Source organism: Vombatus ursinus, unplaced genomic scaffold (assembly GCF_900497805.2).
Source record: "Vombatus ursinus unplaced genomic scaffold, bare-nosed wombat genome assembly UNPS02009205.1, whole genome shotgun sequence".
Lineage (NCBI taxonomy): Eukaryota > Metazoa > Chordata > Mammalia > Diprotodontia > Vombatidae > Vombatus > Vombatus ursinus.
This window is the reverse complement of record NW_020948983.1, coordinates 55,331,393-55,354,449: the sequence shown is the minus strand read 5'-3', so window position 1 is coordinate 55,354,449 and position 23,057 is coordinate 55,331,393. Positions and strand designations below refer to the sequence as shown.

General features: G+C 32.6%; 1 protein-coding gene across 4 annotated transcripts in view; it reads left to right on the top strand.

The window, feature by feature from the left end:
* The window catches only part of DPP8 (dipeptidyl peptidase 8), a 67,382-nt gene that overhangs the window by 5,561 nt on the left and 38,764 nt on the right, over positions 1-23,057 (top strand). For all 4 annotated transcript variants that reach the window (XM_027851803.1, XM_027851804.1, XM_027851805.1 and 1 more), the window contains exons 3-11: positions 1,526-1,638; positions 4,710-4,883; positions 9,552-9,720; positions 14,566-14,676; positions 16,338-16,466; positions 17,213-17,274; positions 19,696-19,796; positions 20,506-20,683; positions 22,055-22,214. In XM_027851803.1, the coding sequence (XP_027707604.1) occupies positions 1,526-1,638; positions 4,710-4,883; positions 9,552-9,720; positions 14,566-14,676; positions 16,338-16,466; positions 17,213-17,274; positions 19,696-19,796; positions 20,506-20,683; positions 22,055-22,214 (1,197 nt within the window). The remainder of the gene's footprint in view (positions 1-1,525; positions 1,639-4,709; positions 4,884-9,551; positions 9,721-14,565; positions 14,677-16,337; positions 16,467-17,212; positions 17,275-19,695; positions 19,797-20,505; positions 20,684-22,054; positions 22,215-23,057) is intronic.

Genomic DNA, 23,057 nt, shown 5'->3' with positions numbered 1-23,057 from the left:
TGGATTGGGTCAAAAGGCATCATGGAAAATTGAATTTTGAGCAGGTTTATAATTAAATTATGAAAGACTAGGTGAGATATATGTATATATATGCATACACACACACATATATATACACACATATGTGTATATATATATGTATACATATATGTGAAGTGATTCAAAAAAGTGTCCTCATTTGGCAAAATAATGAATGATTAAAAGTTTTCCAAAATAGACAAGAATATCAAGGAACCTTGAACTTCCAGACTTTAAAGCATATTACAAAGTGATTCTCATAAAAATATCTCATTCTGTGCAGAGAGAGAGAGACACACATATATCACTGGAACACAGTAGAGATCCCAGACATTGAACCAAATATATACAAAAGATTAGTATTTGATAAACCCAGGGAAATACAAATTGAGATAATCCCTATTTAATACATATATTGGTAAAACTGTTACAGAGGGAATAGATTTAAACAAATTTCTTTTTTTCCTGAATTTGTTTATTGTGAATTCAACAAATGTCAAACAAGAACATTTCCATATACAAAGAGAATTTTTAAAAGTTTGTATTTGAAACTATAATTCTTAATTATATATAGCTTGTTTTTAAAGTGTGTATTAAATTTAACAAAGTAGTATGTTGTCATATTTTTCTCTAATGCCTACAGAATTTCCTTCTGCTTGTTAATATATATTTTTAAGGGTTTCATTAATACCATTTTCTTTATTCTCTCTCTCTCTTTTTCTTTTTTGCATCTCTCACTTCTCCCTGATTCCCTTCAATAACTACCCCCTTCCCTTATCTCCCACAATAAATGCCCTCTCTTGTAATAAATTAGAATAATCAAGCCAACCAGATTCACACATTGGTCATGTCTGGAAATATGTCTCATTTTGTACCTACAGTCCATCACCTCCCTGCCGAGAGATGGGAAATGTGATGCTTCATCATTTATGTCTTTTGAAGGCATGTGTAGTCTTCACTTTGATCATAGTTCTGAAGTTTTCTTAAGTTGTTTTACAAGAAGCAATATAATAGAAAAATAATAGATTGGTGAAAATATTTATGATGAATGTAACTGATTAAAATTTGACATCTAAGTTTTCTAGGGAACTGCTAAAAATATCCAAAGACATTCAGCTCCCAAGACAAAAATGATCATATGGTAAAGACAATTTAGAAAAGAGAGAACTCGGATTGCTAATTATCACTTGAAAAAAATGCTCAACCTTACTAATAATAAAAGAGTTTCAGGTTAAAACAACTTTGAAGTACCAACTCACTTCCACCAAATTGGAAGGAAGGATATAAGCATTTATTAAGCTCTTCTATGTGCCATCTTCTTTTGTTGGCACTTGTTAGGCACTCCCTTAAAAAGTACTAGCAAGAGATTGTATACATGTTATAGACAGCTGCCATTTTTAGTGATTGTTTCCATGTAGAAATAAACTTTATTGTTGCCTTTTTTATAGTTTCTCCATTTGCAGGAAGAAGACTGTTTAATGAGAAATTGCTTTTTTTTTTCTTATAGCCATGTCTGGTGAGAACAGAGAAAATACACTGTTTTACTCAGAAATTCCCAAAACCATCAACAAAGCAGCAGTTTTAATGTTGTCTTGGAAGCCACTCTTAGATCTTTTTCAGGTAGGAATTTTAAAGTGTCTTTGATATGTGATGTTTATATCTCTTCACATACAGTGAATAAATTGTTTTAGATCGAGGGTTCTTAACTTAGTTTCCATGAACTTGGTTTTGTTGGGTTTTAATATTTTAATAACTGTATGTTAACATAATTGGTTTCCTTTGTAATGTTACATATTTTGTTTTAAAATTTATTCATCATTTAAAAGCACTATTCTAAGGGCTCCATCGGCTTCACCAGACTATCAAAGGTGTCCATAACACACAAAAAAGTTAAGAACCCCTGATTTAAATATTGAAATTATAAAATTCCTTTGTTTGCAACAGATTATAAGGGTTTTAAAGTTTTCATAGTTTCATGTGGCTGGTCTTTTCATTCCTGTCAAATGTAATTATAGAAAAAATTTTTTAATTAATGAGCATTTTATACTATGAAGTGACTTTTCTTCTTAATGCCTCATTTTTTCCTAAAAATTTTCAGTCATATAGTGCTCAATAATCTTTATAGATTACGTCAAAGTTTTTAAAGGTCTTCCTTTGTAGACATGCTGTTTTTTTACACCTTAATTACACTGTATTTCTTCCTCAAAACTTGGTATTCTTAGTGATATTAGTGCCATTTTTACTTCTAACTAGTATTGTGTACCTTTAAATTTCTGCAAAATTGAAAGCATTGTTTGTCTTGGAAGGAGCAGGGGCAGGGAGACAGTGGGTTGTAATTGGGTTGTAATAGATAAAGAACTAATAGCTGCTTCAGAGTCGCGGGTTAAAGTCCTGACTCTGACACATGCTAGCTTTGAGGCTCTGGGAAAGTCACTTAATATTTCAGTGTTCCCAGCAACTCCCCAGTAATATAATTGCAGGAGAAGCTGGTGATCTGTGTTAGTGGAGGGAATTTCCTCATTGAGAGTGTCCCATACTAATAAAATCACAGGTCTAGACATACCCTTTCCCCCAATTATTTTTATACATATACACACATACTTGAGAATGTCTGAAGGATAATATTCTGTGTGTGTGCCTGTCTTTAAGCATGCAACCATCTCTTTAAAGTTCTCATTTCTTCTCTCCTTCTCCTAAAGTAAGTTGTTATATGAGTAGAAGGGAAAGCAAAAGTAACACAAACAAGGAAAGACCCTACCTATCATTATATGTCAGGTACTTAGTGTTGAGAATTAGCTAAAATATAGTGATGTTTTGAAAAACTCATTTAAAATTTATTAATTAGTCTGCTTGTATTCTTCTATTATTAAGCCTAGTTTTTTGCTTTCACTGTAGCTGACAGTGAATGTCAGTAAATGATTAATGATTATATGTTTGAATTTCCTATCTCTGAAAGTGTTCTTTCCCCCTTACATTTTCCTAGAACACAGTGTCCTTTACTCCCACCATGTTTTACTTTGTGTATATGTATAATTGACTTGGTACATGTGATTTTCTTCCAAGTAGCATGTAAGTTCCTTAAGGACAAAAGACTTATTTTTTCATCTTTGTATCCCTAGTGCCCAGCACAGTGCCTTTCCTACATGTAGTAGGTGTTGAATAAACACCTGCTGAATTTAATTTTTTGAAGATAATAGACTTAGTTTATTTTTATATCATGTTTAACCATTTTTTCTTGGCAGTGTGGCTTATTCTTTTACATAAATGAATGCATGTTTTTAAAAATAATAGAAGAACTTGGATCATTCTTGCATATAGTAATTAACAAACTAAGTAAGAATTCTAGGTATAATTTTTGTTGTATAGATAGTTATTATTAGCTTTAAAAAAACTTTTGGTTATAAATTTAGGTGTGTAAATATTAACTGTTCAGAGATTTATAAAGTGGCTACTATGTATAGGCTATTTGCCAAGCACTAGAAATATAAAGAGGATAAAAGATACAGTTTCTGAATTCAAGGAGTTAACAATCCAGTATCAAGAAAATTCAAGAGGTTTACAGTTCACACAAATGATCACATGTTTCCTAGTCAGTTTATTGATTACAAAGAAGTTGGTATGACAGCAAAAGATAAGTCTAAGAGTAAAAGCGTAAAGGAACCTCTTTAAATGAACTTTGTTAGCCCCTTCTTCCTTAACATAATATCAGGTTGGAGTTGGTTTTTTAAAATATTAATCCCTTGTATCCAGCATATGGTGGATATTCAATAAACAATTTACTGGGAAAATGTGCATATTTTAAAATTAGCATTAATGCCTTAATGAATTTTTTTTACCCTATTTTATACATGTACCTGTGAGGAACATACATGCCAAAATATTTCTGAGTATAGTTAAAAACCTTCCATATCTTCATCATTATTAGCACATTTATTGAGTGACTAGTTTGTACAAGATATTGCATTAAATTCTGGGGCAGATACAAAAATAAAATTTAATCTTTACTACAAGGAGCTTACGTTGGAATAGAGAACATAAAATATATATGTATGTACATATATGTATAAAAAACTGCACAGTGGTATGGTTAGTGCTAAATCATATAGACAACAAACACTACAGGAGTTAGTTCATGTAAGAAAGGTAACACTTTGAGCTAGAGGGATAAGAGAAATTTTCATGGAAAAGTACAGACTTGAACTGAGCCTTAAGTGATGGGTAGGACTTGGCTGGAAAAGAAGAAGAGCATTTCTGGTGGGCACAGTGGTGAAGGCAAAGACCTCAAGGTAGAAAGGAATAGGTAATATGAAAGGATAGTAAGATTAATTTGGGTGGAACAGAGTATTTCTTTTAAGGGAAGATGAGATAATAAGGTTTGGATTAGTAGGTTGCGACTCAATTGTAGAAGAGACTGAATGCCAGGCTAAGGAATTTGGACTTTTCTTTGCTCTCTTACACACATGTAACTGCCAAATGAGGAAATATCCTTTAGTACATATCTATTTAAGAGAGATCTTGGTAAAAGATGATGCTAAGATAGGAATCTATGTGTGTAGAGGCACTCAGATTTGTTCCTCACAAGTAAGAAATTTGGAGGTGCTAAGACATCTTTATTTTTGAAATCCACATTGATATAAGCATCAGGAAGAAAATTTAAAAGTAGGTAGTACTCCTATTTTTTTTTTCATTAGGCAACCCTGGACTATGGAATGTATTCTCGAGAAGAAGAGTTATTAAGAGAAAGAAAACGTATTGGAACAATTGGAATTGCTTCTTATGATTATCACCAGGAAAGTGGAACATTTTTGTTCCAAGCTGGTAGCGGAATTTACCATGTAAAAGATGGAGGCCCACATGGATTTACTGTAAGTTTAAATGTGCTGATTATTAAAGCTTTGGGTTTTGTGGTTGTTGTTTTAAGCTCTGAGAGAATTAAGAAAGAAGTTTCCTTATTAATTCCTTTTTTATTATTTTTCTGAAATGTAATGAAATTTAATTTTTTAAAAACCCTCTTCTGCCTGGCCAACAAGAAATTCAGATTCTTAAATACTTCAGTGGAGTACTTAAGTACTTCATTGACTTCAAATCAATTAAAATAAACAAGAGGAAGAATATTGGTATTTTGTTTTTCAAGTTTATGAGTTAACATAAGAAATCTTTCCTGCAAAAAATATAGTTATTCTGTTAAAAAAAACCACATTTGTTATCTCTCCTGTACAATATGTTTATTTGAGGTACTCAGGGAAATACAAAAACAAATAAAACATAAAAGAGCTACAACCTGCTGGAAGAGATAAGAGATGTATATAGGAAAATAGAATACAAACTAGAATATGAGTGCATATAAGAGTAGTTAGAAAGCTTTGAAATCAGTTCCATTTATTAAGCATCTAGAACAGGCAGGACGCCATGTTAGTTGCTAGGGATACAAAGTAAGTAAAACTTTTTGCTGGAGGAATACAACATGTACTTGGATAGGTAAATACAAGTTAATTTGAAAAGGGAAGAACATTAACAACTGAGGAAATGAAGAAAGGAGGTAACATTTGTGCATGTTGCTATGTTGATTTGGCTAAAATTTTAATTTTACATATTTTTCATAACTAAATAGTTTAAATGTATACTTTCTCTCACTATAGTATCTAACTTTTAGATGTATAATATTGATCTTTAAAAATGAAAATTCTTTCTATACTGTGAAAAATATATGTATTGTCATATTAAATAAAAAGGAAGCATTTTAAAATCTGATTAATTATTTAAACATCAATAGTCAGTTTTCCTTGAAAAAAATCTTACCTTCTCTTGACCCCCTTCTTATCTTTCTACCTAATCTCCCCTAGCAATTTTCCTCGCTTCCATCGTTTCAGCTATTATCTATAAACAAATCATTCCAAAATTTATATCTCCAATGCTGACCTTTCTTCCAAGCTCAGACCTATCAGCTAATTGCCTTTGTCTCTGTATCCCTAGCACAGGGATTGACACATAGTAGGCACTTAACAAATGCTTGTTGATTATCTACCAAACATCATTCAGTCCCTGGGGAGCTGTTGGAGGTTTTTGAAAGTTGAGGTGCCATAATCAGACCTGTATACCAGAAAGACTGGTGTGGTAATAATAGGTAGGATGGATTAGAGGGAAAAGAGATTTGAGATGTGGAGACCATTTAGTTTTCCATTGCAGTAATCCAGGCATGGGGGAAAAGGGATGAATGTGAAGGAGATTGCAGAGATAGAATTACGGAGCTTGGCTGCTGGTTTGAAATAAAGAGAAAAGGGAGGATCAAAAGCTAAATCTAAGAAAAAATGCTAACCACCTCTAGAGAAAAAACTGTTGGAGTCTGAATGCAGAGCAAAGAATAATTTTTTTTACTTTAATTATTTTTCTTAGGTTTTTTTTTTGTCTGTGTTTTCTTTTATAACATGGCTAATATGGAAATGTGTTTAGCATGACTACACATGTGTAATCTATATCAAATTTCTTGCCTTCTCAAGGAGGAAGGAGAGGAGGGAGGACAGAAGAGAATTTGGAACTCAAAATTTAAAAAAATGAATGTCAAAAATTATTTTTACATGTAATTGGGAAAAATATTTAATTTTTAAAAATAAATCTGAAATTGTAAAACATGGGCATACCTCAGACTTTACAGTTTCATGGAAATGCACCACAGGACTGTTTTGAGGAAATCAAATACTTTGCAAACTTTAAAATGTTAAACATACATAAGTTATCTTAAAATTCTACTGTCTTTTCAGAATCTCCTATCCCTTTACATGTCATTCTTTATTATACATACTAAATCCTCTTTTTTCCTCTATTATAAATTTATGGTATATAACCTTAGCTAGGCCTTCACTGATACTCAGTAACACAGTCTGCTCATCAGTTCCCTATATTATTGTTTCTGGCCTTTTCCTTTCTCTTCCCAGTTGTAACTCCTTCCTCCCCCCAGTTAGTGTGGATGACTTAGCTTCTTCATTGAGAAAACTGAGGCCATCCAGAAGGAGTGCCTTCAACTCTTCTTCCTTACCCAAAACTTACCAACAGCATCATCTTCATCACCTAAGGTATCCTTCCTTCTGATCACATAAATTATCCCCTTAATCCCATCTCCTCCCACTTCTTTTTAGGACCTTACTCCAGTAACCATTGCCCTTCCAATGATTCCTTCCTAAATATCTACAACTGTGCTCAAATCTGGCCAGTCAAAAAACAAAAAGATAAAAAACTTTTCTTGATTCTTTTAAACTATCTTGATGGCACAGTTGATAGATTACTGGACTTATAGTCAGGAAGATCCCAGTTCACATCTGGCTTCGGACTAGTGCTATGACTTTGGACAAGTCACTTAACCTCTGTCTTCCTCAGTTTCCTCAACTGTAAAATAGAGATAATAACAGCACCTAAATTCCCTGGGTTGTTACGAGGATAAAATGAGGTATTTGTAAAGTGTTTTGCAAACCTTAAAGCACTATATAAATGCCAGCTATTATTACATTACAGTTATGGTCCCATTTCTCTCTTTCCCAGTATTGCCAAATTTTTGAAAAAATAATTTGAAAAAAAATAATCTCTTTGATATCTCTATATTCTTAACACCTATTCTCTCTTCAGCCTGTTATAATCTGGCTACTTCCCTTCCCACTGTACTTGAACTGCCCTCTTAAAGGGCATTTTGCCAGATCCAGCACAATTTCAGACTAGTAGCAGAATTTATCACGTAAAAGACCAAGGGATCTTTATTCATTTTCTTCTTCCTTGGCAACTCTATGACATTTGAGACTGCATTTTGATGCTTTGTCCTCCCTTGACTTCAGAGATGCCACATTCTCTTGATTCTCCTGAATTCTCTCTGAATTCCTTCACTGGCTCATCTTCCCTATCCCTTAATGTAGATAGATGTTCTTTCCCCCAAGGTTCTTTCTATAGACTTTCACTTCTCTCTATATACATTCTTGCCAGTGTCGTTTCCTCCAACTTTAACTACCATCACTATCCAGGTAACACATATATTTTTAGCTCTGAACTCCAGACCTAAATTTGCAGCTGCATATGGGACTCCTCTGACTATCCCACTAGCACTTCAAATTCAGCATATCCAAAATTGAGTTTTTTCTTTTTTCTAAAATGTAATTTTTCATCTGACTTCACTATTTTTCTATGTGACTCCAGAATTCATTCAGTCTTCTAATAGGTTTTTCTACCTCCATCATTTCTGCCATGCAGTCATTCCTTCATGATGCTTTTAGCCATATGATTTACTTTTGTGTATATCTGGTCATGCCCGTCCTCTGCTCGGAAATTTTAAATGGCTCTTCATTATGTGTGAGGGAAGTTCAAGTTCTTTTGCCTGGCATTTAAGGCATTTCACAGTTTGGTTCCACTCTTGGTTTCCAGCTTTATTTCATATTATTATATTATCCTCTAACCAAACTGAAGTAGTCTTGGTCTCCTGAAGATATTTTCTTGTTTTCTGCCTCCAGTTCTCACACTATTCTTTAAGCTGATCTCATCTTCAACTGTTGAATTTTTGTCCGCTCCTTAAAGCCTGCTTCAAATGCCCCCACCCTCCAGGAAGCCTTCCCTGATTTTCCCTTTGGTAATAACCCTTGATTCACATAGTACTTGTTTTATTTTCTTAACCTCTCTGATATACTTAAAATGTATTATTTTGTGCTGTAGTTATATCTGTATATTTTGTATCTCCTTTTTAAACTGTTAGCTTCATAAGGGTAGAGGCTTATCTAAACTTATGTAGCTTCTCTTTTCCTTCAGTTTCTTATACTTAGAATAGCGTTCTGCACATGCTTAAGAAAAGGTTTGTTGAGTTAAGTTTTAGAGGTTGGGTAGAGGAACAAATTTTGGGGTTCTGAATGAGTTCTGTTTTATATGTTTAATAGATAAATTTCAAGTGGTTTTTGAAAGATCCTGGTTTAGTCAAAATTAGAAGTACTTATCTTTCAAACTTCTTGAAGTCTTTATTATTCTTATCAAGTTATTATATCAGTGTAATCATTTTATTTAGTGATAGGGTTGATTCTTTTTATGTAATTGTACAGTTAATCTATTTTAATGAATTTGCAGGAATTCTATTTTAGTTATGTATTAGTGAACAAACATTTTTTGGTTGAATTTACTTTTTAATGTTGAATAAAAACTAATTAATGACTAGTCAAGTATACTTCATATGTAGCTTTACAATTTACTTCATGTATCATTTTACTCTACGATAACAGAATTTATAGTATAGTATTGGTCTAAGAAGTCTTTCCTGTTTGTCGAAATGAAAACTAAAGGTTCTATCAATACCTCTAGCTCTCTAGCTCAACAACCAGTTTTTTTTCCTTGCAAGTTCAGGAAATAAAACAAGAGAATACAGTAGGAGTCTATTTATCTGAGTTATCCCACTTAACATTTTAGATAGAGATAGCTTTCATCTTATGCTTAGGGTCGAACCAAATGAAATGTCTATATATTGGCCTGCCTCTTTCCCACAAAGATTTAAGAATATCTTATGTTTGCTTTTCTAGCAACAACCCTTAAGACCCAATTTAGTGGAGACCAGTTGCCCCAACATAAGGATGGATCCAAAACTGTGCCCTGCTGATCCAAACTGGATTGCTTTCATCCATAGCAATGACATCTGGATAGCGAACATTGTAACTAGGGAAGAAAGGAGGCTCACCTATGTGCACAATGGTAATGCGCATCTAGTAGACTACATTGTTGGGAAGTATTTTAAAAATCCAGTTTGTTTTTATATTTTGAAGTGGGAATATCCTTATATATGAAGGAAAGCTGGGTGGTACCATTGTATAATAATGTTCATTATCACCTTTTCATGCATTCAGTAACAGCTCTGATAAGACTAGGCATTCAGCCTGGCAAGGAACTGCCAAAATTGCTACAATACAAATTTCATTAAAATAATCATTAAAGTGACAAATTTTATTAAAGTAACAAATTCACTTTTTATATTTCTTTTACTTGCCCTTTAGAAATTAATTTTTAAAAAACTTACATTTCTAGATTCTGATAATTTATATCTCATTTTGAGAAAAAACTGTTTTTGTTTTGAATATTTTAAAATGTTTATAGAAGGAAAATATACCTTTTGTTTTTAAAACTGAGAGCATTATGGAAGTACTTAATAAACATAAAATTATTGCACATTAAGAACCTTCAGAATATTATTCACTACATCAGATATTCTCTGGAGAATTTAATACAAGTGAAAGAAGATGAAAGTAATATTTCCCTTTTTGTAATTATAACATTCTAAACAATAATCAACAAAAACATTCAAATAAGCAAAAAAATTTAAATGATAGTCAAAATCCAAATTCCCTATTTTTTCATAAAATTTAATTTTTATATTTTGCTTTTGAAAACTGTAGATTAGCTTCCAGGAAGTAATATCAAAAATTTCCAGCTTGCTTCCATATCTTCTTCTGATTACTTTTGTTTCTATTTTTAATTATTTTGTTGCTGCTATTATCTGTACGTAGTTGTAATTAGTTTATGTATTTTTCTGATTCTTCATTCTTCACTTTGCATGATTTCATATTAGTCTTTCCATATTTCTTTTTATTCTTCTTGGTCATTTTTATGGTCCAATAATATTCCATTAAATTTATATTCTATACTTTATTCATCTATTCCTCAGTCATTGGACATGTGGGCTATTTCCAATTTTTGTTAAAATAAGTAAAATTACTGTTTTTGGACTGAGAGGATCTTCCCCTCTTTTTTCTTTAAGGTGAATTCCTAGTAGTAGTGAAATCAGTGGGCCAAAGGATGTGCTCGTTTTTGTAATTCTTTTGAATATTTCCATGTTGTTTTAGAAAAATATTACATCAGCAGTGTAACAATGTTCTTGTTTCTCCACATCTTTGCCAATCTTGAAGTTTATCATTTTAAGTAATTTTTGCCAATTTAGTAGTTATTAGGTTGTAGCTCAGAGTTTTAATTTATATTTCACTAAGCTTAACAATTTGTAAGAGGTTGTTGACAATTTCATTGAATTGAATTTGTATATTCTTCCATGAAGAACTATCTATTAATATCTTTGACCATTTATCCATTAAGGAGTGGACTCTACTTGTATAAAATTTTTATCTATGTTATAAAGATTTTAGATGGCAAATTTTTATCAGATACATTTTCTGCAAACAATTTTTCTTCATTCTGTTTATTTTGTTTTTATTTCGGATGTATTAGTTTTGTTGTACATTTTTATACAATTAAATCTATCCATTTATCTCATAATTTGTTCTCTTCAGTAGATAAGAATTTTTTCCTCTCCCTAATTGCAATAAATATATCATTCCATTTTCTTCTTTTTGATTTTAAAATATTTACATTTGAATGATTTGTTTCACCATTTCCCCCACCCCCAAATAGATTACTCAAGGCCAAGCCACATAGTGAAGAAAATAAAAATTTATGGGTTTTTTTTGTTCTCTTGGCTTTTTGTTCTTAAGACTAAGTTTTTAATGAGTATTTGCTTTGATTTGGGTGACGGGGTTGGTGTGGACCTGTGATTTCATTAGTGTAGGGTACTCCTGGTGTGGGAACTCCCTGCACCAATGCAGGTTGGCAATTTGTGTGCAATTTACAGTCTTAGAGAATTGCCTGGGTCCCTGACAGGGTTAAGTGACTTGCCCAGAGTCAGTGCAGCCAGAGTGTATTGGGAGCATAGCTTGAACCCAAGTCTTCCTAACTGCCTGGAGAGCAGTTTATTCACTGGGTAATAATGTTGTCTTTCTGCTTTGCATAAGAGATTCTAATGAATAATATTGTAATAAATGTCAAAAGCCTGACATATGCTATGGAATCAGCCTCAGCACATGTCTCTTCAAGAGTCAAGACCTCTCTGATCAAAGTAGAAAGCTTTTTTATTTAAACAGTTAGCTTTAAGAATAGAAACACCGTTCAACTAAGTCAAGAAACATGGATTCTAATCCCAATTCTATCATTTTCTGTGTGATCTTAGATAAGGTACTAAACTTCTTATTGTTTCCTTATCTGTCAAATAAGAATAATGTCTTCCTTACCTACTTCATAGGAATATTGCGATGATCAGAGGTGATAAAATAATTAAAAACTTTTTAAAAAGAAAAATCTTAAAATCCTATACAAGTACAAGGTATTATTATGTTTCTTCAGTTTTTAAATTGTTCATTCTTCACTATGGACATAGATCTTTAGCTATGATTTAGATAGTAATATATTTTTGAAGTATTGTTGAATATTAATAGATACTATTAATATATTACTAGTAATTACGTTATTATCATTTGTCATAATATTTTGCTTTGGGAATGTATTTTATCACCCTAACTTAGTTCATCAGGATTTGTTTTCTAGTCAGCATATTTCTATGTGCCTAGTTCTGTAGGAGATCCCAGAGAAGTACAAGTCACCATTCCTGTCTTTCATAGTCTATCATCTTATTGAGGAGAAAAGACTAAGACACAAAACAGTTTCTAGAACAGTTATAACTCTGGAGAAACAAGTTGGTGTAGTAGAAAATTCACTGAACTAGAAATCAGAACTAGGTTATAGTCCAATGGAGCCAATTTGTGTGACCATGGGCAAGTCACTTATCCTCACTCTAACCTCAGTTTGCTCATTTTTAAATTAGAATTGAAATATGTCATGCCTATCATACAGTGTTATTGTTATGTTCTCATTACCAGACTTGAAGTCACTTTGAGAAGTGTAAAGTGCTGTGCATGTACAAGTGTTTATCACATAAAGTGCTACATTATATGGGTCAGGCTCTTAATTGCTATAGGAGTTTTAAAAAGGTAGAGATCAGTATAAGCTGGAGTGGGGGGAAAGGGCTATATGAAGGAGGTAGGACTTGAGAAATGTTTAAGATTTAGATAAAGTAAGAGAGATGAAGGTATTCCAGGCAGAAAGGGCAGCATGAGTAAAAATATGGAAGTGGGAGTAAATATGGTATACAGTGAGGAAACTGCTCTGATTGGACAAGACTTCATATTGAGAAAGAATAGAAAAATTAGGAGACCAAAAACTTCAATCTCTGTGGAATGGATGACTAATCCAGATTTGATATAAAGTCTTGGATAGAGTAGTGACAAGAGAAATGAGATATATTTATTTATGAGAGTGAATTGGTAGTTCTTGGTTTTGAATAACAAGGGATGAGACCGGTGGTTGAGAAAGTGATTAAGTGATTACCAGTCCATGAGAAAAGAGTGAGAAAAAGAATGAGACAGGAATAAATATGGCCAAAAAGAGGTATTTGAGTGTTTTGATTCTCTTCTCTTCTTGCCCAAGGTAGATGAAGTAATAGAATAATTTGAGGAAGTTGAAATTCTTTTTGGATGTGCTCAGTAAATATTAATTTATGTGGCTGCTGTTGCTATGGTAATAAATTAGAGTGGTCTAGTGGGGAGCCTTGGACTAGTTCATTTACGCTTTGAAGACATTGGTTTGCCTGCAATAGGCATTCTGATTTTGACCTCTCTGATGGTTCCAAGGAAAAATTGATTTTACCATTAAAGACTTCTTGCATTTGTTTAGTGTATCATTTATAGGTTATTAGATACTTAGTTACAATTCTAACAATCAGATTTTACTCAGTTTCTCTGTGAATAACATTTGTTGAACATTTACAATTTAAAGAACCTTGACCTAGGTGTTGTGGAAGGATACAAAGAAATTGTAAAGCATATTCTCTTCCCTTAGAGAATTTACTTTCCACTCAAGGAGGCAGACATAAACGCGAAATCAATAAGCATTTATTAAGGCACCTATTTGTGCCAAGTACTATGGATATACCTAAAGACAAAAATATGAAACAAATCTTCCCAATCTCAGGCTTACATTCTGTTGGAGCTGGGAGCAGGGGGAGGAGAGGAAAACACATACAAGTATATACAGAGTAAATACATGCAGACTGAACAAAGGCAGTTAAACATAAGATAGTGAGGGATGGAACTAATAGCATAGGATGTTAGTAAACAAATCCTGTTCAAAGGTAATACTCTGTTTCTTAAAAACCATTAGGTATTCTATGGGGTAAAGGTGAATAGGGAATGTGTCCTAGGCATGGGAATGGCCAGTGTAAGAATGAGAGCTGGAGTGTAATGCTGGAAGAACCAAGTACGGTTTGACTCAACAGAGTATGAGAAAAGACGAATAGTGTATATAATGACATGATATACTATGTATACTATATACACACTTCTGAAACTTAGTGACTGTGAGCTCAGGCAAGTCTTTTAACCTCTCTGAGCCTCAATTTTCTCAATGTCAAATGTAGATACTTTTATTATCTGCTACATAGGGTTGTTACAAGGAAAGTGCCCTTAAAAACTTGAAAGTGCTTTGTAAATCTCAGTTGAAGGTGACAATTATTATTTCTGTGTATACTAGTTCATCATAAATGTTATCTGTGCTGTTCTTATGTAAATCTTAGTTTAAAAAATGCAAAATGAAATAGTCATACTGCTTTCTGGCTTTAGACATTTGAGGCTGTTTGTGTTGATGATGCCTTTTATGTTTATTCAGAGCTTGCTAACATGGAAGAGGACCCAAGATCTGCTGGGGTCGCAACCTTTGTCCTTCAGGAAGAATTTGATAGATATTCTGGTTATTGGTGGTGTCCAGAGGCTGAACCAAGTAAGTGTATTAAATCTAGCCCAGAAAAATGATTTTAAGACTCATCTACTACAGTGCTATTCAGTACTATGCCCAGATTCTAAATCTTAGATAGTGATAGTAAAGATTTCAGAGTGATAAAAATCAGGACTAGCCTTCTCTAGGCAAAATGTTGATTAGATGAAATAGAACAAATTCCATTGCGCTAAACCTTAAGTCATTGTTTTCCAATCATTGCATTCAGGCAATTTCATGTCATGTGAAAACATTTTTTATCACATCTCATTGTCATGGGTTTCCTTATGACACCTTGCTAGTTTTCATATAGAAGGTAGTAGTAACCATAATAGAGAAAAGAGGTTGACATATATATACATCCACACACATATATGCAAATATGTAGAAATGATTTTGAGGTAAAGGGTGAGGTTGGATTGGTCTGAGTTAAATGGGAGCGGAGAAAGGTCTTCTTTCCCATGTGTCCTAGGGAATTCACAAGTGTATAGCTGACTTTAAAAGGTTGGACAATACTACTTTAATGGACTGTGCTTCTCTTGTTGTACTAGAATCTTGTTTTATAAAATATTGCTTGAGATAAGTAAGTCATTAGCTGGGGTTTGGCAGTCTTTTTTTCTTGAAGAGATTATTCAAAGATTCTCAGAGTTTGAAGGGATCTTAGAGGTCATCTAGTCCAATCTATGCATAAACAGCAATCCTCTCTACAACATCCCTAAGAAGGGGTCAGCCAGTCTGTGCTTGAAGATTCCCAGTGAAGAGGAACCTGCCACTTCCTCCCTCCACATCCACTGTACTTTGGGACAGCTCAAATCGTAAAGAAGTTTTTCCTTACAATGAGCCAAAATTTGTTTCTTTGCAATTTCTATCTATTGCTCCTAATTCTGCCCTGTGAGACTAGTTAGCACATGTCTAACATCTCTTCCATGTGACAGTCTTTCATAATTTTGAAGATCATTCTTATGACCCTCTAAGTAGTCTTCTAGATCTAAACACCTCCATTTGCTTCAGCTGATCCTTACATAGTATTATCACCATTCATCACTCCATGCTAATCATCTTCTTCTGAATATACTATACCTTATCAGTATCCTTCCTCAAATCTTGCACTCAGAACTGAATGCAATACTTGAGAGATTCTTTAACCTAGCCAGAGTACAGTGGGACTATTGCCTACCTCATTCTGGACACTGTGCCTTTATTAATGAAGTCTCAGATCACTTTTGTATTTTTTTTTTTTGGTTGACATGCCACTGTTAGCTCATATTAAGCTAGCATTCCACTTGTAATTACATTTGTTATGGGATTTGACATTCATGAAAAAATTTGAAAGCCACATAACATTTTAAGTATCTTTAACACTTTATTTTTTAACAGAGTATATAAGTATTTCAACAGTGTATAAGAAAACCCAGCCCTAAGTACAGCAGAAATGTTTATTCTTTGTTTACCTTGAAAATTGTACATAGTGAAATTATTTAAACTTGCTTAGAACAAACTCATACCACTATAGCAAAAATCATTACATTTATCATATTGATAGCATATCAGTAGTGACAACTTCATATATAAAAATATTTTTACTAGTTGTATAATATTAATACTAGGAGAATTTTTTTTGTTTTTTTAAATTATTCTGAATACAAAAGTAACAAATTGCTTTTCAGCTCCCAGTGGAGGAAAAGTTCTTCGAATTCTATATGAAGAAAATGATGAATCAGAAGTGGAAATTATTCATGTTACATCCCCAATGTTAGAGACCAGGAGGACAGATTCTTTCAGATATCCCAAAACAGGTAAGCCTCTTGCTGGCATTTATTTTCATATAATTTCCCCTCCTCTATCAGCTGTTCTAATTATCTGAACCTTCAATGCTTATCTTTTATTACCAAGTCTTTAGCAAAGATAGGTTTAGTTTACATTAGTAAATTTAGTACATGTTGAACTCATGGATAATTTTAAATTCTCTTCCATTATTTTCACCTATAACACTATGTTATCATACTGGTTGCTTTATTTCACATGCAATGATGGGTTAGCTATTATCAGGAGTTGGGAAGTGGAATACTTGCCTGTATTGTCAAGAAAACTTTTCATAGAAGCTTACCAACATGACCCTTGGCAAGTCACTTGTTTGTCTTTTTCCATATCTGTAAAATGGGATTGTTGAGGGTAAAATGAAATAATATTTGTGAAGCACTTGTAGACTTAAAAGTGCTGTATAAATGCTAGATATTATTATTATTATTATCATACATTTGATCTGTTGTTTTACTTTTATATTGTTTTCAAGGTTTTCATTATAAAAATGGATACACATTTGCTAGCCCCTTCTTTTTGCAGCCTTCAGAGTACTAATGTATGATGATGTTTTGCCCCAGAAAAGACCTCTGATATATAATAGTGCCATTTTTTATCAATATTCATTGATAGCATTGACTTCACTAAAATGTAGAGTGCATTGAACTGGTACACGTCTAGTTTGGGAAATATTGGTTATGTATGAATTTGGATGCAACTCATTTTTAATGTCTTCTTGAAGGCACAGCAAATCCAAAAGTCACTTTTAAGATGTCAGAAGTAATGATTGATGCTGAAGGAAGGGTAAGTATTAAATTATAAGTTTATTATCTAAATTCATTTGACATTTAATTGAATCCTGTTGTGTTGGAATCACACAGGGAGACAAGTGTACTATGAAATAGCATAATGTTTATTTAAGAGGGAAAAATAGCAGTTTTCCCAGAGTATATGCATATAGGCAATCAGCTTTGGGATTCCAATGAGGGACTACAACTCTATTCCTCTTATGCAATTTCAAAAAGACTAAATACTTATACTGTTCTAGAAATAATGATTCTAAAAATAATCATTACATTATGTTTCTTGTAATAAAAATAGCTAGCCATTAGTTTGTCTTTTTGTGATTTCTGTTCTTGGACAACAGGACATGAGTGGGACGTTTGATGTTAGCGATGTTTCAGCAACTTGGCATTGATACATATAGTAATACTTGGTCAAAACTTAGCAGTTTTTCTTGAATAGTTTCTAAAAAATATTCTGTAGTCTTTTAGGTGTAATTCTTGTGATTCCTTATAACCCTTACACTAAATAACATTATAGGTTAATTTATTAGGCCTGTTGAACAAATCTGTGGACTTTTTGAAGAACAGGTTATTGTTTCATACTGATTTAATTTCCTGTTTTTCAAAGTACAGGCAATTTTCATCTTTACAGTGTGAGGATGTATAGAGAGAAATTATCATCACCTGTCATTACTGCTCTGCCTTAGTTTTTTCCCATACACTTGTATAAAATATAACACCTTATTTTGTGACTATTAACTGGAGATTGTCTCTTGGTAGGTGGCGAAGTCTGTTGTTATATCTTAAGGATCTGTAATTTCACTGATATGTTGACCACTGCAGATTGCAACCCCTCCATAACTTAATAGAGAGTTCCTAGGGCTGAAAAATTCCTCACCTACTAGATTGGTGATGATCCTTTTTGAAATGAACAGGTCCTTTGACATGAGATATGTAGCCACCACTTAGCCAGAACTTGAAACCTTTCCAGTTAAGCAAGACCTGTTAGAGCTTGTGCTGTTCTAGCATAACCTTTGAGAACCCAATATCACTTCTACAAGAGGAAGAATCGAAAGAAAATGTTAATGGAAGAGCAAAGTTACATGATGATTTAACACAGCAAATAGACCATGGAGAGCCCATGTTCTATATTAGTATTCTTGTGATGTCAGGGAAAAATGAAAAAGGCTTTTTGTTGGGTGGACCCTCTCTGGTAAACTTAAGGAAGGATATGAACAGGAGGCAGCCATGGATGGATTGCAATCTGCATAATTGGAAGGACTACTCAAATCCATGAGATCACAGGTCGATTTGAGTATAACCACAAATTCCTGTTGTACTGCTTCATGACCTTTGGGTAATCCATGTATTTTGCAAAATTTTGTTTTAGTTTAAAATACATCAGGGTAATTTAATGAAAAAGTAATGTGTTTTTTTAACCAGTATTTAAAAGGAAAAGGAGTATAATGGCAGAGGAAAAAACACAACAAATGTTAAAAGTATGTTTTTGAGCAAAATACAAGGGAATATTACTTAAAATTCATATATGCAAATGTTTCTGGTTTTCTCTCAATGCATCAGAGTCAATGTATAAGCTTAGAAAAGACATTTTAGACTAGTGTTTCTTAGCCTGACGTCTGTGAACTTTTAAAACAAACAAACAATATGTGTGTGTACGTGTGGGGGGTGTGTGTGTGTATGTGTGTGTGTGTGTGTGTGTTTGTGTGTGTGTTTTACTATTATCACTCAATCTCAGTTGTTAGATTTTTCCCCTAGAAACCAGTGTAAAATATAGCACATTATTTTCTGGTTATTAACTAGTCATTGTCCACCACTATATTTCAAAATGATTTCTTTCATATGTATTTTATTCTTCCGTGTATTTTATTTTATGCATTTAAAAACATTATTCTGAGAAAGGGTCCACAGGCTTTACCTGATTGCCAAAGGGATACATGACACCAAAAAAAGGTTAAGAACTCTTCTTTTAGTCTAGGTTGATTCTCTGGCTAGATCTTGTGGTAGGCATTAAAGGCATTTTTGTGAGTTACTAACAGATTATTACTAGCTCTCTTTACTGGTATCCTGCACAGTCCTCACTCCCCCCACCCCTTTAGTTACCTAAGAATGAAATATGTCATAGGAGATGATCACAATAATCCTTCATGTTTATGTAATGCTTTACAGTTTATAAGTACTTTCTTCATAGTAAACCAGTGAGGTAAATAGTCTAAATACTGTTATCCTCATTTTACAGATGAGGAAACTGAGGTACAGAGAGTTCAGATGACTTGCTAGTCATCCAACTAAGTGTTAGAAGCTGGACTCAACACAGCACTTCTGACTGAATCCAGTGCTCTTTCTATAACACAACTAATTAAATACTTTCATTTGTTGATGATTGAGTCCTCTATAACTCAGTTGCTATTGATTTTAACAGATTGCAGATGTGGTGGATAAGGAACTAGTACAACCCTTTGAGGTTCTGTTTGAAGGAGTTGAGTATATTGCCCGAGCTGGATGGACTCCAGAGGGAAAATAGTGCGTATGTTAAGTTATCTACTCTTTACATTGGGTTTAGGATCAGTAGCTTTAGAAACATCTATAATTCTAGATTTGTCTTTCATGTGGATATACTTTTTTATTTGAAAAAGTATCTTCTTACAGAAATATTAATGTTGTAATACAAAGACTTGAGCTGACTTACTGATTGGGAAACAGAATAGAGAATAAATAAAACTGCATTTTAATTCTATTACAAACTTAAATACTGTTTACTTGGATTAAATTTACCAGATATGAATTTGAAGCTCTTTTTTCTCACGATAATTTTTAGGCATTCACTTTTAATAAATTACTTATAGGTATGCATGTCAATAATTTAAAATTAATATAAATGCAAAGTTTCCATCTAACTTATGATAGATAGAGGCTGCATGCAGTTTGGGTGATGTGTTGACTTTAAAATGAAAAATAATTTGAAAGATTCCATGAGACTTTGGGAATTTAAAGAAAGAAATTTTTAGGTTATCTATTAAATGTTTTTAATTTTTATAAAAAGGATGCAATATCTTAATTGTTTTTGATAAGCATATTAAATCAACTAGTTCTGCAATTCTCTTTTCAATTTGCCATTGAAAAACATTTTTTCAATTTCTGGCAACTAGTTTTTGAATTAATATTGTATTATATTCTTAAAACTAAGTCCAACTTATTTTCTAATCAGTTTTTCTTTTTTTCACATAAATAGTGCTTGGTCCATCCTACTAGATCGTTCTCAAACTCGACTACAGATAGTGTTAATATCCCCTGAATTATTTATCCCAGTAGAAGATGATGCAATGGAACGGCAGAAACTAATAGATTCAGTGCCTGATTCTGTGACACCACTCATTATTTATGAAGAAACAACAGACATCTGGATAAATGTAAGACTTTTTTCTAGAGTTGGTGGTTAAATATTTCCATAATATGTCAATGAACATTGATTTTCATATAGTCAACTGTCATAATAGATTTAAAGAAAAAAAAGTCTAAAAGAAAAAATGAATTATTTCCCTGGTTTTTAATATTTCAGAAGGATTTTACTTCACTCTTACTTGATTGGCTCAAGGAAAGTTTGTTATGGTTCACCAGAAGTAAAACTTTCAGTTTTCTTTAATTTAAGATTATGTGCTTTCTTCTCCTCAAAAGTAAGAGTTTCTCATTTAAAATAAACAACCTTCATTTTTAGCATATGTGGGTTAAAACACTAAGGCATACTGCATTATTCTTTGGTATAATAAGAATACTAAGAACAGAGTTGCAGAATTAAGCAATGATGTAGATAGAAAGCTGATGCCATTGAAATGGCATCTCCCTGCTTGCTTATTTACAGTAGTTCCTGGAAACATCAGGTATTGGTATACAGTTACATGTTCTGTAGCAGAGTCAGCTTTGCTGAAATGACCTTAAGAGAATATTCTCTAAAGCTCTGTACTGTGCTTTTTCAAGATGAGAGAACTGTAGCAAACACAGTATCTAGATAAATTTGGAAGGTTTTTTTTTCCATTTTAAAATTCTCCCAGAAGTAGTTTAATCAAAAGATTTATCCATTTTATATACATATGTATTTGTGAAATAAAGTAAAAAGGGAATTTTAAAATGTTGAATTTTAACAGGAATTTAAAAACAAAATTATGTAGATACTGTGTTTGCTATAGTTTCTCTCAGTCTCTCTATGTCTCAATTTCATCATCTGTAAAATGTGGATGTTGGACTAGAATGATCTCTAAGGTCTTTTCTAACTTTCTATCTGTGATGCTATGATTTTCCACAATCCAAATAATCATAGTGATATAATGAACTGTGTTTTATCATGTTCATGTATTTTGGTTCATCTGAGATAAAACTTTTCTTTCTATCTTCAGCAAATATATTCTTAGCAAAAAGAATTTTAAACTTTTTTCTCACTATTTCTTAAGTAAATGTGCATCAAAAAAAATTATAAATTACCTCAGGTGATATGTTATGGTAGTATTGGGGGTGGTAGAATCAAATGAAGTTTGTATTTTTTCCTCCATCTAGAAAAACAAATTCATCTCAGAGTAGGTAAGAAATCTGTCAAGTTAAGATGAAGTTTGAAAGCTATAGGCAAAGACTGTAGTTGTTGTTGCAATGTATACTTTAATGCTAGTAATTTTTTTATACTTGAAGGTATATTAATAGTTATTTTGTTTTATTTAGTATATCAAATTATTTTATTTTGTGTGTAGAAAGATATTTAAGTGGTATAGTAAATTCAACTTTTTATTTCACAGATCCATGATATCTTTTATGTTTTCCCCCAAAGTCATGAAGATGAAATAGAGTTTATTTTTGCCTCAGAATGCAAAACAGGTTTCCGACATCTGTATAAAATCACATCCATTTTAAAGGAGAGCAAGTATAAACGATCCAGTGGAGGACTACCTGCTCCAAGTAAGGAATCTGGTTTAGAGGGTACAATGTGTTTTTTACAAGATATATAGTGATCTCAACACTTCCTGTGTTAAATTTGTTTTACTCAGAATTTTAAAAGTATATCCTCTCCTCTCCTCTTTGGTGGTAACTTAAATAGAAATCTCACAAATGGGAAGCAGCATAATGTAGTGGAAAGAGTCAGGAGACCTGAGTCTATTATGATTCTTCCAGTGACTCACTATAAATCATTTAACTTTTCTGGGCCTCAGTTTTCACCTCTGTAAAATAATAATAATAATGATAGTATCTTCCCTGAGTGCCTAATATGTTATCATGAGGTTCAGATGAGATGATGTATATAAAAGCACTGTGGGGAAAAGTACAAGGCACTGTGTAAATTAAAAATGGTATTACTGATAGTGGCAGAGCAGCATTTAAAATCTGTACATGTCTTTCATACTTGATTCATTATTATAGCTTATTTTCAGTTGATATAATTTGAAATATTTATTATGATGTCCACAACAAAAATAACAAACCACTTGATGTAATTTGTCTTAATGTTAAGTGGGAGTTTAGTATCCAAGAAATACTAAGAAATAGGAAATAGAGAACTGTGAATAGGCCATTAAGAGAGGAACGAATAATAAAAATTATGAAAAAATTATACCTATCTCCTCCATTACTGCCCTCCCCTTCTCTTCAAAAATAGGCATCTCACCCTGAAAGAATCACTAGAAATTTTTTTAAAACTTTTAAAGCAGAAATCATCCCAACATAAACAACTATATAAATTGTTTCCAATTATAGAATATGGCTCTGATACCCAAACTTAATGAGCAAGCACAAAAATATTAACTA